The sequence below is a fragment of the Rhinoderma darwinii genome, chromosome 1 (genome assembly GCF_050947455.1).
Source record: "Rhinoderma darwinii isolate aRhiDar2 chromosome 1, aRhiDar2.hap1, whole genome shotgun sequence".
Taxonomy (NCBI): domain Eukaryota; kingdom Metazoa; phylum Chordata; class Amphibia; order Anura; family Rhinodermatidae; genus Rhinoderma; species Rhinoderma darwinii.
In genome coordinates this window covers 202,821,011-202,836,903 of record NC_134687.1, presented here as the reverse complement: position 1 = coordinate 202,836,903, position 15,893 = coordinate 202,821,011, and the positions used below count along the sequence as shown (strand labels likewise).

Here is a 15,893-nt window from a genome sequence, read left to right as displayed (position 1 = left end):
GCAAGTTGCACTTGGAGACCCGGCAACAAACCAGAAAGTGTGGCTGTTGCGGTGTCTGTACATCCCTTCCAGATGCTGGCAGTACCTGTGGACTATAAATATTTAGTGGATCGACATGGTTATTTCTCACTGCTTTATGAACTTAACAGCCTGTACCAGGAAAAATGGGTGTAACATGGTTTCAGAATTGGAGAAGGCTTTCAAAGAACTGTTGCTTAAAAAGCCCTTCAACCAATCACCTTTCCCCTATAATAAGTAATTGCATAGAGAGAAAGCTAACAGGTTTCTCCTAAAGACTGGATGTGTTGGTTTACTGTGGGTAACACGGTGGTAGGTAGAGAGCCAGCTCCACTTCCCCATTTCTTTCAATATAAAAGGACACCACCGATTAGGTAGGAGGAAACCTGACAGCCCCATATTTCATTTCTATTACTTTCTTTTTTTCCCCCTTTTTTTGCTTTATATGGACTGAGCACAAAGAAGTTGTAAGCTGAGGTTCCCATTACACTAAAGTGCATAAACATGTGATCTTTTTTTTTACTCCACTTTTGCAAAGGACTGCAAAATATATTGTAACAGCACCACTACACCTTCTCAGGTCCGCCTTGTATATGTGCGGCTTACAGCTTAAAATCCTTAGTGGACTTCTGTATGAACTGTTGCTATATTTTATACCGGTCATAAATGCGCTCTACAAGAATGCGGTATGTTCCCTCTTTAAACCAGCTTTTCTTTTGTTTTTTTTAATATCTTATTTTTGCTTTATGTGCAACTGCTGTGCTTCTTGCTCAGAATATGACGTTTCACCTGACAATTTACTAGGGGGTTCATTTAAGGGTAAAAAAAAAAATGTTTGTCGTTTTTTTATTTTCTTTTTAACTGCATTTCCTAAAGATTTTTTAAGTTGAATGATACAGTAATTATGAAATAGTTTATCTGGGATATTGGTGAAATGTGCTCTTTAAGTTCCCATGCACACGACCCTAGATTTCGCCCAGAATTACGGACCGTAATTCTAGGGCCGACTGACACCTTCCCGTATATTTATGGGAAGGTGTTGCTTTTTACGGACGGTGCTCCCATACTTTATATGGGACCACGCCCCACAAATGCGGGTGGCCGGCCGTGCACGTAATCACTGACTGTCATTACGGGCACGGTTGTGTGCAGGGGGCCTAACCGAACACTTCTAGTTTCATATAATAGTCTAGTATATGTTCAATAAAGTTTCTAATAAAAAAAGAAAACTTTCATTCCAAGCTTGGCGTACAGCACAGGTGAAAAAAATTAGGCTGAAGACTTCCTAATTGATTTACCGTTTCTATATGGTTTGTTAGTGTTCCCCTATAACGGCAATATATCAGCACCTGCTAGGCTCCAATGATATCGCAGTGGATCCCAAATTATCCTTTTCTTCAGTGGAGTCAGGCAGGCTGCTATTACTTTTCTTAAAAAGGACTTGAATCTTCAGTATAAGGCTGGGTTCACACGACCTATTTTCAGGCGTAAACGAGGCGTATTATGCCTCGATTTACGCCTGAAAATACAGCTCCAATACGTCGGCAAACATCTGCCCATTCATTTGAATGGGTTTGCCGACGACCTATAATTTTACGCGTCGCTGTCAAAAGACGGCGCGTAAAATAACAGCCTCGTCAAAGAAGTGCAGGACACTTCTTTGGATGTAATTTGAGCCGTTTTTCATTGAATCCAATGAAGAACAGCTCCAAATTACGGCTGTCAATGACGCCTCGCAAAATGCGAGTACATGCAATTACGTCTGAAATTACGGAGCGGTTTTCTCCTGAAAACAGCTCCGTAATTTCAGACGTAATGGTCGATATCGTGTGCACGTATACCCTTATCCTTTACAGACCGCTCTCCTGATATGTCTGTTTTAGATCATACTTGTAATTCCTGTTCTTAAGTCTTCATTTTATTACTGTTATTCCTCCTGGAAATGTATGAATAAGTTGGCAACTGGGTGCTATAATTCCCCTTGCCAAAAGGATGTATCGTACACAGTCTGACACTGAGCAGTGGTTGGACACGGTCAGACTGTTTAGGGACACGTCCTATTGACTACTGTTAAGGCTCTGTTCACATCTCCTTCTTTGTCCAGCAAGACGACAGACACCTTGACAGGAACTGATTAAACTCAACCGCTTCTATTGGGAGCTGTTGGTTTTTGTCATGCAACAGATCTGGCAGCTGCAAAAACGGAGCAGAACGGAAAGCCCTGAGTCACATGTGAAGAGACCCGTATTCATACATAACTGGAATTCAAGTATTTACTAAAACAGACCTGTCAGAAGAGCAGGCAGGATGTCTTTAGGACCACCCTTTTTACCAGGTCTTCTGGTAACGGTCAGCTGTTTATTGCCAGTGCGAACTGTTTAGTGAGTTGCAGGAAAAGTGGAGTTACACATTGCTGTTTGCAGGGGCTCAAAGCTCTGGCTATAGAAGTCTTAGTGTTATTCTCATATTGGGCATTAATGGCATATCCACAGGATATGCCAGAAATGTCTGATAGATGCAGGCCCCAGCTCTCGAACCCACACCTATATTCAGAGCGGGGGTCATCTGACCCCCATATCATCTGAAGAGGCGGCCGCTGACTTGGAGTATATGGAGAGGCGGCCATGCATGAAGACAACTCTTTCCATTATGTTCTATGGGACTTGCGGAATCAGCGGAGCAGCGCTTGCTCGGCTTCTTCCTTAAGTCCCATAGAACATAATGGAGATAACCGTGCGCATGTGTGGCCACCTTTATATAGTCCCCGCCTTGAACCGGCGGCCAGCAGGATGGAGGTTGGGTGACCCCAGTTCTCAACGGTGCAGGTCCGAGAGCTGGGACCTGCATTTAATAGATGTTTATGGCATATCCTGTGAGAGGAATAATCCTTTTAAGGACATTTGGAGGTAATAAATAGACCTCCCTCTATTAACCAGGGCAGTGAGCTACTGCAAAAAAAAAAGCAGCTTTGGTTGTAAGTAGTTGTCCAAGGCTTTTGAACACACACACACACACACACACACACACACACGCACACACACACACACACACGCACACACGCACACACACACACACACGCACACACACACGCACCTGTTTGTGTACCCATATACAGTGATATGTCCAGCTGTTCATAGAATGAAGCGCACAATGACGTGAAAATGTTTTGTTTGTTTTTATTGAGGACACGATTATGCTGAGTCTGTGCATAGATTTGAGGATCTCATTGGTTGTTGATATTTTGTATGTATAAGCAGCTTTTACAAATGTTGTCTTTTGCTTGTATTGTTAGGTAAGGTTATTTGCATATTATTGCAGGATGACTCTTTGTCAGCAGTTGTGTGAGCATGAAGCGCACTGGTATTGGTTAATTTACAAGGAATCTTCTGTAGCCTGTGTTTAAACCTACAATGTCAGGCATGTTTTTGGCCTTGTAATGTCACTTCAGACTGGCTTTTCCCAGGTATGTACTTTTATAGAAAAGAAACTTCTCCTAGTTTTCTGTTTAATTCTTACATTTAATCTATATAGGCGTCGGCCAGAAGAGTACGATATTCATAACAACCGAAAGAAACCAAGAGTTGACTATCCCACAGAGTTTCACCAGCGACCAGGTTAATACATTTTGCTATTTAAACAACTCTGATGCAAGTTATTAAAGCAAATTCGGATCAACCGTATATGATGGGCTTGCTATTTCTTTGTACTTCAGTCACTAGTTCAGGGATACACATTACTGTAGACCTTTCAACAAACTTTGCTCAATAGTACAAGGGTATATAAGAAACTCTGTAATGTATCATACCTCTTACCGGGCAGATGTCCCCTTGCCTCCTGCACGGATTACGGACTCTAAATTCACTGCTGGAATCTGGAGACAAAATATCAAAACACTGAGGAATCGGGTTACATGCTGCCTATAGAAATCTATTAAGAGGGGGGTGCAGAGTGAGGCAGGGAGAAACACAGATGTGCTGCAGCTTCCTAGTAAGTGTTAGATCTGTTTATTACTGATGTATAATCTCATCAATGCTGCTGCAGTGTGTGTGTGTGTGTGTGTGTGTGTGTGTGTGTGTGTGTGTGTGTGTGTAAATATATATATATATATATATATATATATATTCCCCAGTTCTATGTGCAGTATATAGAAGACGTGATTTCAGTTAGGCCCTCACATGGCGGATTCCGCCGCAAAATTCTGCGTCCCAATCATTTCAATGGGAGTCGGACGCATCTGTTTCCCGCTAGCTGATTTATTTATTTTCAGCTAGTGAAAAAAGAAGCGTCATCTTTGGGCGGATTACACCCAAACCTCCCATTGAAGTCAATGGGAGGAGGAAGCTTCCTTCCTTCCGACAGGAATAAATCTGCGGCGGAACCCGCCAATCAAAATCTGCCACGTGAACTGATCCTTAAGCTCCACCCAGTGGCTCAGGAAAACCTGAGCATTGTGAATAGAGACTGCAGAGGGTAAAACTGCTTAAAAAGGCCATATACATGTCCTATAATGGCCAGAAATGGTGCTATAGATGTGATCACTTATTCTGAAAAGTCCTCTGGCTGTTAAGGTATGCTTTAAAGAGGTATTCCCAGAATTGATAATTATCCATAGTATAGGTGCTAATTGTCTGATCGCTGAGACCCCCACCTATTTTGAGAATTGGTGTCCCGAACCCCCTGTTCCTTCTCACTTCTCAGCCCCAGTGAGGCGGACATTGAATGCGGCAGCGGTCGAGCATGTCTGCTGATGCTCCATTCAAAGTCTTTGGGAGTGACAGAAACAGCAGAGTACAGTGTTCGGCTGTTTCCGTCCATCTAGACATTGAATCGAGCAGCAGGTGCATTCTTGATTCAAGCTCCTCCTCACTGTGGGCGTGCAATGAGGAGGAACAGAGGATTCAGAACCCCTCTTCTCGCAATCAGTGGTAGGCCCCCAACGATCAGACCGTTATCTATCCTGTGGGAATACATTCTGGTACAACCCATTTAAGGTGTGTCCGATCACTCCTAGAGCCAAATTTTCTAGTAGCCAGACCAGAAGAATATACATAATTTGCAAACCACTTAGTTAGACACCGGTAACACATTTTTATTTTTTTTAGCTGTATTTGCTACCTGACTTTAAAGATTTGTTCAGCTCTGCATTAGTTTATTTTTGACGTAAGGTCTTCAGTGTCTGTTGCTATTTTGACTCATCGGTCCTTCACCAGAAAATGGGCCTCCAATTAAGATGGCATTATAAAGGGCATGGTGGAAGCTGAGGTGTGTTTTAGCTTGGGCACATATTCTTTCCGAAGATGCAGTGAATAACTCAACCTTCAGATGCAGCGAAAGACTTTTAACATTTCTGAAGTGTCCGAATTTTAATCTAATATTGGTCTGAATTATGTACAGGTGTAAAGCATATTCTTACTACGTGGTTAACATGGTACGTTTGTATGTAAACAGGGTTTGTCAAAGATCCTCGCTTCCAAGAAGTGGACAGGTATATATATACACCTTATGTTCAGTTTTATATTTTCCCTAAGAAAGATTCTACATCCAGTCTAATTATTATTTCTCTTTTTCCAAAGACGATTTACAGGAGTTCGCAGAGATGTATTTTTAAATGGAGTAAGTATAAATCTCGTGTAATTAGCTTTCACACATCTATGGCAAATTTTCGCTACTCGCAATCCGTACACAAAAGGGCTGGTCCTTGTTAACCGTTAGTGACCAGCCTATTTTGTGCCTTAATGGCAAAGCTACTTTTTTCAGTTTTTAAATCGCATTCGAAACGCCATAAGTTTTTGTTTTTTTCCCATAAATACAGCCGTGTGAGGGCCTGTTTTTTGCGGGACAAGTTATTTTTAATGGCACCATTTTGGGGTACATATAATTTATGGATTTTACTTTTTGGGTGGGTCATTTCATCTTTCTTTTTGGCATCCTAAATTTCCGCAGTTTACCATGTGAAATAAATAACATCACTTTATTTTGTGGGTTGTTATGGAAATACCAAATTTTTTTATTTTTTATGTTAAACAAACATTGCTTAAAAAAAAAAAGTATTTGTTTTTGTGTCGCCATATTCGAAGTCATACGTTTTTGTTTATATTTGTTTTTTTTTTTCTCCTCCAATGTACTTGTATTACGCCTTACTTTTTGCTGGGTCGACTTGTAGTTTTTATTGGTATAATTTTGGGGTGCATACAACTTGTTTGCTTTTTATTGCATTTTTTCGGAAAGCAGAATTGTTTTTTGTTTTTCCTTAATAGAGCATTTTGTAAGAGTAACATATATTTTATTTATTTTTTTTACTTGGGATTCTCCATTTATTATGAAGTAATATTTATGGGACTTAACTATGCGATCATTTGAACGCTTTTTAAAAATGCTTCTGTATTGCAGTGTATTATGCTGTCAGTGTAAAATTGACAGGCATTCTATTTGGCCCCAACTTCGGCAGGGCCTAATGGGCAAACACTGAAGGCAGACCTGGGGTCCTTTGTTAGGCCCCAACGGGCATAAAAATCATTGGCATCCCACGGTCGCGTGGGTGCAAACTTGGTGATGCTGTGGTCAAAATTGACCACCGCATCTAAAGGGTTAAATGGGCGGGATCGACACTTCAATCCCTCCCATTAGAGCAGGAGCCCGGCTGTCTGTAGTTAGCCCAACACCTACTCTAGCAGGCACAGGACACCCGTGCCGGATTTCTTTTACAGCGCCATCATTTTTAGGATTCTGTGGCATAAGTACCCTTAATGACCTCCCTGATCTGGCGTATGAGCGGTCATTAAGGGGTTGTTGAGTTCATACCATGAGCTTGTTTTCTGAATAACGCGTTCTAGTATTTTTATCCATTCGTTCAAAGGCAGTTCCCTTCACCGCAGCTGACGTATCTACAGTTTTATGTCATTTGTATTTGATTTTTGGAGTTAAATTTGTCGATCTTTTTATTATTTTTCCTTAGTCGTACAATGACTATGTGAGAGAGTTCCACAACATGGGTCCACCTCCTCCATGGCAGGGAATGGTTAGTATTGTTTTCCATCCAAATTGTTGTGTTATTTCCATATGTGTTAAAACACGGATACGTTCAGAAACCATTCGATTGTTTGCAATAGAGGCATCTGTTTAAATTGGGGTACCCCTTCTGTCCCTAAAGTTCTTGTTACTTTTTTTTATGGAGCTTTTTTTTTATTCCTATTTCTTCAGTCAATCAATAAAGCACTGTTTCTAAACTGAAATCCTTTTTTACTGATCAATTTTATTTTTTTACTGTAGCCTCTTGAATCTACATTGAAGAATTGTTAAGTTTTATGTAAAGACCACCTTTTGTTTAGTTGGATTTAACCCCTTAACAATCAGGCTTATTTTGGCTTTAAAGAGGCTCTGTCACCAGATTTTCAAACCCCCATCTCCTATTGCAGCAGATCGGCGCTGCAATGTAGGTAAGAGTAACGTTTTGTTTTGTTTTTTTGCAAAAACGAGCATTTTTGGCCAAGTTATGACCATTTTTATATTTATTCAAATGAGCCTTTCTTAAGTCCAACTGGGCATGTATTGTGTTCGTTACATCTGGGCGTTTTTACTTGTTTTACTAGCTGGGCGTTGTGAATAGAAGTGTATGATGCTGACGAATCAGCATCATCCACTTCTCTTCATTACCACCCAGCTTCTGGCAGTGCACAGACACACAGCGTGTCCTCGCTCATCCGACGCGATGAAGTTCCTGTGGGAGGAAGTGATTGACGTCACAGCGTGATCTCTCGAGAACACGCTGTGTGTCTGTGCACTGCCAGAAGCTGGGTGTTAACGAAGAGAAGTGGATGATGCTGATTCGTCAGCATCATACACTTCCATTCACAACGCCCAGCTAGTAAAACAAGTAAAAACGCCCAGATGTGTACACACAATACACGCCCAGTTGTACATAACTTTAAACACGCCCAGTTGTACTTAAGAAAGGCTCATTTGCATAAATATAAAAATGGTCATAACTTGGCCAAAAATGCTCGTTTTTTAAAGAAAAAAAACGTTACTCTTATCTACATTGCAGCGCCGATCTGCTGCAATACGAGATAGGGGTTTGAAAATCTGGTGACAGAGCCTCTTTAATGAGCAAGCATTCTTTTGTTTTTTCATCTTCGCATTCCAGAAGTAGTAACTGTTTTTTTTGTTTGTTTTTTCTTGTCTACATCGCTGGGACAAGTTGTATTTTTCAATAGCACCACTTTTGTGTGCCTATAGTATATTGATTAACTTTTATGGGGAGGGAATTGGGGAAAAAAAACTACTATTCCAGCATGGTTTTCCGTGTTTTAAATTTACACTGTTCACTATACGGCGTAAATAACATGTTCGCTGTAATCGTACGAACCCAAGAATAAAGGGATCGGAAAGTTGGTTTTTTTTTTGTGTTTTATTACATTTGCACAAAAAGAAAACCCTTTTTAACACTTTCCTGCCGCAGCCAGTTTTTGGATTTTCACTTTTGTTTTTTTCCTCCCCACCTTCCATACCTGTAACGTTTTGTTTTTTTCCATCAATATTGCCGTATGAGGGCTTTTTTTTTTTTTTTTTCCAGGACGAGTTGTCAATTTACACTACACGATTTATCGTACCATATAATGAAGTGGGAAACTGGGAAAAAAAAACATTTGTGGGGTGGAATAGGAAAAACAAGCGATTCCTCAATCTTTTTTGGTGGGGGGGTTTTGTTTTTATGCCGTTCACCATGCAGTAAAAACGGCATGCTGCCTTTTATGCTGTGGGTGAATAAGATTACGGTGATACCAAATTTATATAGTTTTTTTTCGTTTTTTTTTCTACAAGGAGAAAAACGGATTGTTAAAATCTAAAATTTGAGTTTTGTCGCCATATTCTGAAAGCCATAACTTTTTATTTTCAGTCGGTCGGTATGAGGGCTTCTTTTTTTGCGGGGCGAGCTGTAGTTTCTATTGTTACCATTTTGGGGTACATGAGACTTTTTGAGCACTTTTTTTTTTTATTCCATTTCTTTCTGGGAGATGAAGTGGCCAGAAAACAGCGATTCTGGCTTATTTTTATTTACAGAGTTCAACGTGCGGAATATACATATGTATATGTATATATGTGTATGTATGTGTGTGTGTGTGTGTGTGTATATATACAGTATAATACTTATATATATATATATATATATATATATATGTGTGTATATATATATATATATATTTCATACTTTTACGGAAGAGTCTATACCAGTTATGGTTGTTTTTTTTACACGTGCTTATCGGACAAGGGGGATTTTTGAACTTAATATTTTTGTATTTATTAAAAAAAAATGTTTACTATTTTATTTATTTTTTTACTTGTCCCCATAGCGGACTTGAACCAGCAATCGCTTGCATGATATACTGCAATACTAATGTATTGCAGTGTGTCATGATACTGACACACTCCTAAGCCCACCTATGAAGCCCTTCAGGAGTACAAAGATGGCAGAGTTGAGAGCCTTCATCAGGCTGCCATTCTAACCAACTCCACCCTGCGATCGCAACGATACAAGGGACTTGCTCCCCTGTTTCTAGTGCTCTAAATGCCCTGGTCGCTTTTGACTGGCGTTTAGGTTAATGAGCGGCAATTGGCCGACACGCTCGTTCTATGGAGCGGGCTCAGCCCGTGAACCCGCTCCATACCACCCCCCCCCCCCCCCTACCTGACTTGTACCGTGTATTAATAAGGCGGATGTCGGGAAGGGGTTAGGCAAAAAAACTTGTTTTTGCATTGTCGCATTTCAGAAGCCATAACTTTTTTTTTTTTTTTTTTTTTTGACCATGTAGCCATATCTGGGCTTGTTTTTTGTGGGACAAGGTGTAGAATGCCTTGGTATTATTTGGGGTACATGGGACTTATGATTAAGTATTTTTTGCGTCTACGGCGTTCACCCTGTGGTTTAATTAATGTGTTTTACTTTATTGTTTTGGTCGTTGTTACGGTCGAGGCGAGACCATATATGTGGATTTGTTTTTATTTTTTTACGCTTTCACTGAATAAAACCACTTTTATGGACTAAACTAATTTTATTTTTACTGCAATCTTTTTTTTTTTTCTTTTTTTTTCTTCAAATCCCTCTAGAGGACTATACTATGCGATCTTTTGATCACTGATATAGTGCTTTTGGTGTAATTAGTATTTTAAAGAATCACTTTCGGTCAGTGTAAAACTGACAGGCAATCTATTAGGCCATGCCTCTGGCACAGCCTAATAGACATCCAGTCATGGCAGGCCTGGGAACTTTGTTAGTCCCCCGACTGCCATGGCAACCTGTTGGCGGCCAGCATCTGCGGGTCGCCGTTGGATGACTGGAAGCCCTCTCCCTCTGTCAAACCACTTAAATGCCGCGCTCGATATTGACCATGGCATTCTGTGTTAAGGTGTTACAATTTTTTAAGGAAGCTTTCAGCAGGTATGTGAACTACATAAAACGTTATCACTTTAATAAATATTATTATTTTTTTTTATCTGGACAGCTTACTAGTATCGTTTTTCTGTGTACATGTCTATGACTTGTCAAATAAAATGGTTTTATCTCATCTTTCCCCCTCAGCCTCCATATCCTGCAATGGAACAGCCTCAACATCACCCGTATTATCAACATCATGCCCCCCCTCCTCAAGCACATCCACAGTTCTCAGGTCACCATCCAGTTCAACATGATACACGTTACCGGGATAAACGGGTTGTAAGTTAATTTTATCTGTCTATATTCTGTATTTAACCACTTAAAGGGAAGGTGTCATGATTTATATTTTATTGTAATTATATTGCTTTTTATATAATGTAAACAAAAGTTTTATTTATTTAGGTTGTCACATTAAATTTTTTAATGTATTCATACTTTTACTTCTCAATGGGGGCTGCCATTTTTTTTTTCATCTCTGTATGTGTCGATTAACATCACATACTAAGATGCTATACGGCACGTGCAATCCCATAGAGAATGCGAACGGGAGCCGTTCCATTCTCAGGAGCGTGCGCCGTCTGTGTGGGAACTGCGCATGCGCAGTTCCCACACAGACCAGAACGAAGCTCGTTCGTAGAGCGAAATCCGGCGCCATTTTCATGTGGAACGGAAGCTGCTGCCGGACAGTCAGTTGACTTCCGATCGCGGCTTCTGGCCGTATGTTCAACGAAGCAAAGGCGCAAGGAAGAGGAGCGCAGGCGGTAAGAACTTTGTATGAGTGTGTGTAGCAGAGCTGAGTGTGTGTAGCAGAGCTGAGTGTGTGTAGCAGAGCTGAGCTGTGGGCGCATTCACTTTCATCATTCTAAGGCCTGATTTACAAGAGCGTGTGCGTTTTGCGCACGCAAAAAAACGCTGCGTTTTGCGTGCGCAAAAGGCACTTAACAGCTCAGTGTGTCATCAGCGTATGATGCGCGGCTGCGAGATTTTTCTCGCAGCCACCATCATTATGACCATCCGTTTGGATGTTTGTAAACAGAAAAGCACGTGGTGCTTTTCTGTTTACATTCAGCGTATGACCGCTATTGCGCGAATCACGCAGTTCGCACGGAAGTTCTTCCATGCGGCATGCGTGGTTTTCACGCACCTATTGACTTCAATGGGTGCCTGATGCACGAACAGCGCACAAAGATAGGACATGTCGTGAGTTTTTTCAGCGGACTCACGCTGAGCAAAACTCACGGACTGTCTGCATACCCCCATAGACTAATATAGGTGCGTACGACACGCGTGAAAGCACGCGCGTCGCACGCACGTATATCACGCTCGTGTAAACGAGGCCTAAGGGTATGTTCACGCAGTGTCTTCAGCCGTTTTTCGGGACGTAAACGTCCCGAAAAATCGGAAGCATAACTCCTACAAACATCTGCCCATTGATTTCAATGGGAAATACGGCGTTCTGTTCCGACGGGGCGTTTTTTATTCTTCAGTTTTCCAAAAACGGCATGTAAAAATACGCCCGCCAAAGAGAAGTGCATATCACTTCTTGGGATGTTTTTGGAGCCATTTTTCATTGACTATAGAAAAACCGCTCCAAAAGCGGCCGTAAAAAACGCGAGTTTGATCTGAAAATCAGGAGCTGTTTTCCCTTTGTTTAGTAAGCGTGTGAACATACCCTTAGCCTTTTTGTGTGTCCTATAGCTTCTGCCAGCTGCATTTGTACTATCCCACCCAAAATGGCAGCCAGACACTGCTTAGCAATTTGAAGACACATTTTCCTGCCTTGTAGGAGGGTGGAGGGGGGGGGGGGGCATTTACGGCAGCTGTGAGTCAGGTTGCTTTGCCTTAGTCACCTTGCTGTAATTCTGGGAAGTGCCCCCTCTAGTGGCCAACATGGGAAAACATGTCAAATTATTATTTAATTTGTAATATTTTATACCACGTGGAAGAAAAAAAAATATAATAGAAATAAGTAACTTACTTAAAAAAAGGTTTCATTTGTGACACATTCCCTTGAATTACGAGGGGATTTTTACCCCCTAATTGACCAGACACCATTTTACCAATACTTGGGCGGTTTAAGACCTGTACATTATTATTTATTTATCATCCTTTTTGGTGCTATTTTCCTTTTTTTTTTTTAATGTAATAAAAGTAGCCTTTTTTTTTTTTTTAAATCCATTTTTGGAGAACTGTTTGTCTTACAGAAAGCAATTCAAATACAACAACATTTTCATATTATTTTTTTTCAACTTTGCATACTAAATATTCTGACATTTATTTTGACATATAACGTGTTTGTTTACTGGGTGATTAACCCGTTAGTGACCGGCCCATCGTGTTTCTACGTCGGTCACTAACGGGCCTTATTCCGATGCCATAGACTTTTTACGTTGCGGCATCGGAATAAGTAAACAGAGCAGGGAGCTGTCAAATCTCCCTGCTCTCAGCTGCCAGAGGTAGCTGAGGGCTGGGGGCGTCCCTGCTCTGCCGGGTGAGATCGATATTAGTATCGATCTCACCCGTTTAACCCCTCAGATGCGGTGCACAATAGCGTGCACCGCATCTGAGTGGTTTTGGAGAGAGGGAGGGAGCTCCCTCTCTCCCCCGCCGACACCCGGCGATACGATCGCCGAGTGTCTGTGTCTCTAATGGCAGCTGGGGGCCTAATAAAGGCCCCCAGGTCTGCCTGGAGCAAATGCCTAGCAGATGCCTGTCCGTTTTAAACGAACAGGCAGTAATACACTGCAATACAAAAGTATTGCAGTGTATTATAAATGCGATCGCAGAATCGCATATTAAAGTCCCCTAGTGGGACTAGTAAAAAAGTGAAAAAAAGTTTAATAAAGTTAATTTAATTTTTTTTCACATTTTTTTTTTAAAAACCCCGCTTTTCCCCTTACAAAATGCTTTACTATTAAAAAAACAAAATAAAGTTAAAAAGTTACACATATTTGGTATCGACGCGTCCGTAACGACCCCGACTATGAATCTATTACATTATTTAACCCGCACGGTGAACGCTGTAATAAAAAACTATGGAAAAATTGCTGTTTTCTGTGAATACTGACTTTAAAAAAATGTGGCAAAAAGTCGCATCTACTCCAAAATGGTACCAATAAAAACTACAAGTCGTCCCGCAAAAAAAAAGACCTCACACAACCGCATCGGCGAAAAAATAAAAACGTTACGGCTCTTCAAATATGGAGACACAAAAACAAATAATTTTGAAAAAAAAGCGTTTTTACTGTGTAAAAGTAGTAAAACATACAAAAACTATACAAATTTGGTATCGTTGCAATCGTAACAACCCGCTGAATAAAGTTATTGTGTTATTTATATCACGGTAAACGGCGTAGATTTAAGACGCAAAAAAGAGTTTCGAAATTTCAGGTTTTTTTCTATTTCCCCCCCAAATAAAAGTTAATAAAAGTTAATCAATAAATAATATGTCCCCCAAAATGGTGGTAATAAAAAATACAACTTGTCCCGCAAAAAACAAGACCTTATACAGCTATGTCGACGCAAAAATAAAAAGGTTATAGCTCTTGGAATGCGACGATGGAAAAACGTAAAAAATGGCTTGGTTAATAAAGGTCTAAAATAGGCTGGTCATTAAGGGGTTAAAGGAAGCCCCACAATTGAGAGGGCAAGAGCAGTAAGGAGCCACTCCTGTCTTTATTTTCTGGAGAGTCTGGCAGTCACTGACAGCCGGATCTCTCCTCTCGCAGCTGCACAATCGCTTGTGCAGCAGCTCATTTTTCATGACCTATGTCCTTGTTAAGGCAAAGCATCAAGACTAGGTCTGCAAGTTCAGGATCCATTATATCGGCTATGACTTGAAGATTATTCACCTATCTTAATAATTGCCCTTTGTAAACAGTTTGCTCGTTCATCGGCTGATCGTATAGTTTTAACCCCTTAATGACCAGCCTATTTTAGACCTTAATGACCAAGCCATTTTTTACGTTTTTCCATCGTCGCATTCCAAGAGCTATAACCTTTTTATTTTTGCGTCGACATAGCTGTATAAGGTCTTGTTTTTTGCGGGACAAGTTGTATTTTTTAATAGCACCATTTTGGGGACATATTATTTATTGATTAACTTTTATTTGGGGGGAAATAGAAAAAAAACTGAAATTTCGCCACTCTTTTTTGCGTCTTAAATCTACGCCGTTTACCGTGTGATATAAATAACACAACTTTATTCAGCGGGTTGTTATGATTGCAACGATACCAAATTTGTATAGTTTTTGTATGTTTTACTACTTTTACACAGTAAAAACGCTTTTTTTCAAAATTATTTGTTTTTGTGTCTCCATATTTGAAGAACCGTAACGTTTTTTTTTTTCCACCGATGCGGTTGTATGAGGGCTTTTTTTTTTGCGGGACGACTTGTAGTTTTTATTGGTACCATTTTGGAGTAGATGCGACTTTTTGATCACTTATCACATTTTTTTAAAGTCAGGATTCACAGAAAACAGCAATTTTTCCATAGTTTTTTATTACATTTTTTACGCCGTTCACCGTGCGGGTTAAATAATGTAATAGATTTATAGTCTGGTTTGTTACGGACGCGGTGATACCAAATATGTGTAACTTCTTAACTTTATTTTGTTTTTTTAATAGTAAAGCATTGTGTAAGGGGAAAAGCTGGGTTTTTCATTTTTTTTCAAATTTTTTTTTTTTAATTAACTTTATTAAACTTTTTTTTTACTAGTCCCACTAGGGGACTATAATATGCGATTCTGCGATCGCATTTATAATACACTGCAATACTTTTGTATTGCAGTGTATTACTGCCTGTCCGTTTAACACGGACAGGCATCTGCTAGGTCATGCCTGCGGCATGATCTAGCAGGCATTCACTCCAGGCAGACCTGGGGGCCTTTATTAGACCCCCGGCTGCCATTGGAGACACAGACACTCGGCGATCGTATCGCCGGGTGTCGGTGGGAGAGAGAGGGAGCTCCCTCCCTCTCTCCAAAACCACTCAGATGCGGTGCACGCTATTGAGCACCGCATCTGAGGGGTTAAACGGGTGAGATCGATACTAATATCGATCTCACCCGGCAGAGCAGGGACGCTCCCAGCCCTCAGCTGCCTTTGCCAGCTGAGAGCAGGGAGATTTGACAGCTCCCTGCTCTGTTTACTTATTCCGATGCCGCTACGTAAAAAGTCTATGGCATCGGAATAAGGCCCGTTAGTGACCGACGTAAAAACACGATGGGCCGGTCACTAACTGGTTAAATACTGAAACTATTATCGTTGTCAGAAGCACATCTCCCTGTGTAAACAGTGAGGTGTGCTGCTGACCTGATTCAAATGTATGGGGACGAGTGGTCGGAGTAGCGAGCGTCGTTCCCCATATTAGCTCCTTGTGAAAGAAGCAAACGAGCGCTGATCAACGAGCTGGCTTGTTGAACGTCGGTCGTTTTACATGGCC

General features: G+C 40.8%; 1 protein-coding gene across 4 annotated transcripts in view; it reads left to right on the top strand.

Moving 5' to 3' along the window:
• Positions 1-15,893, top strand: part of YTHDC1 (YTH N6-methyladenosine RNA binding protein C1) — a 76,142-nt gene that overhangs the window by 59,075 nt on the left and 1,174 nt on the right. For 3 of the 4 annotated variants that reach the window (XM_075860831.1, XM_075860816.1, XM_075860810.1), the window contains 5 exons: positions 3,550-3,632; positions 5,467-5,503; positions 5,592-5,631; positions 6,974-7,036; positions 10,595-10,729. In XM_075860831.1, coding sequence (XP_075716946.1) covers positions 3,550-3,632; positions 5,467-5,503; positions 5,592-5,631; positions 6,974-7,036; positions 10,595-10,729 — 358 coding nt within the window. The remainder of the gene's footprint in view (positions 1-3,549; positions 3,633-5,466; positions 5,504-5,591; positions 5,632-6,973; positions 7,037-10,594; positions 10,730-15,893) is intronic. The other variant, XM_075860823.1, reaches the window with a different exon arrangement.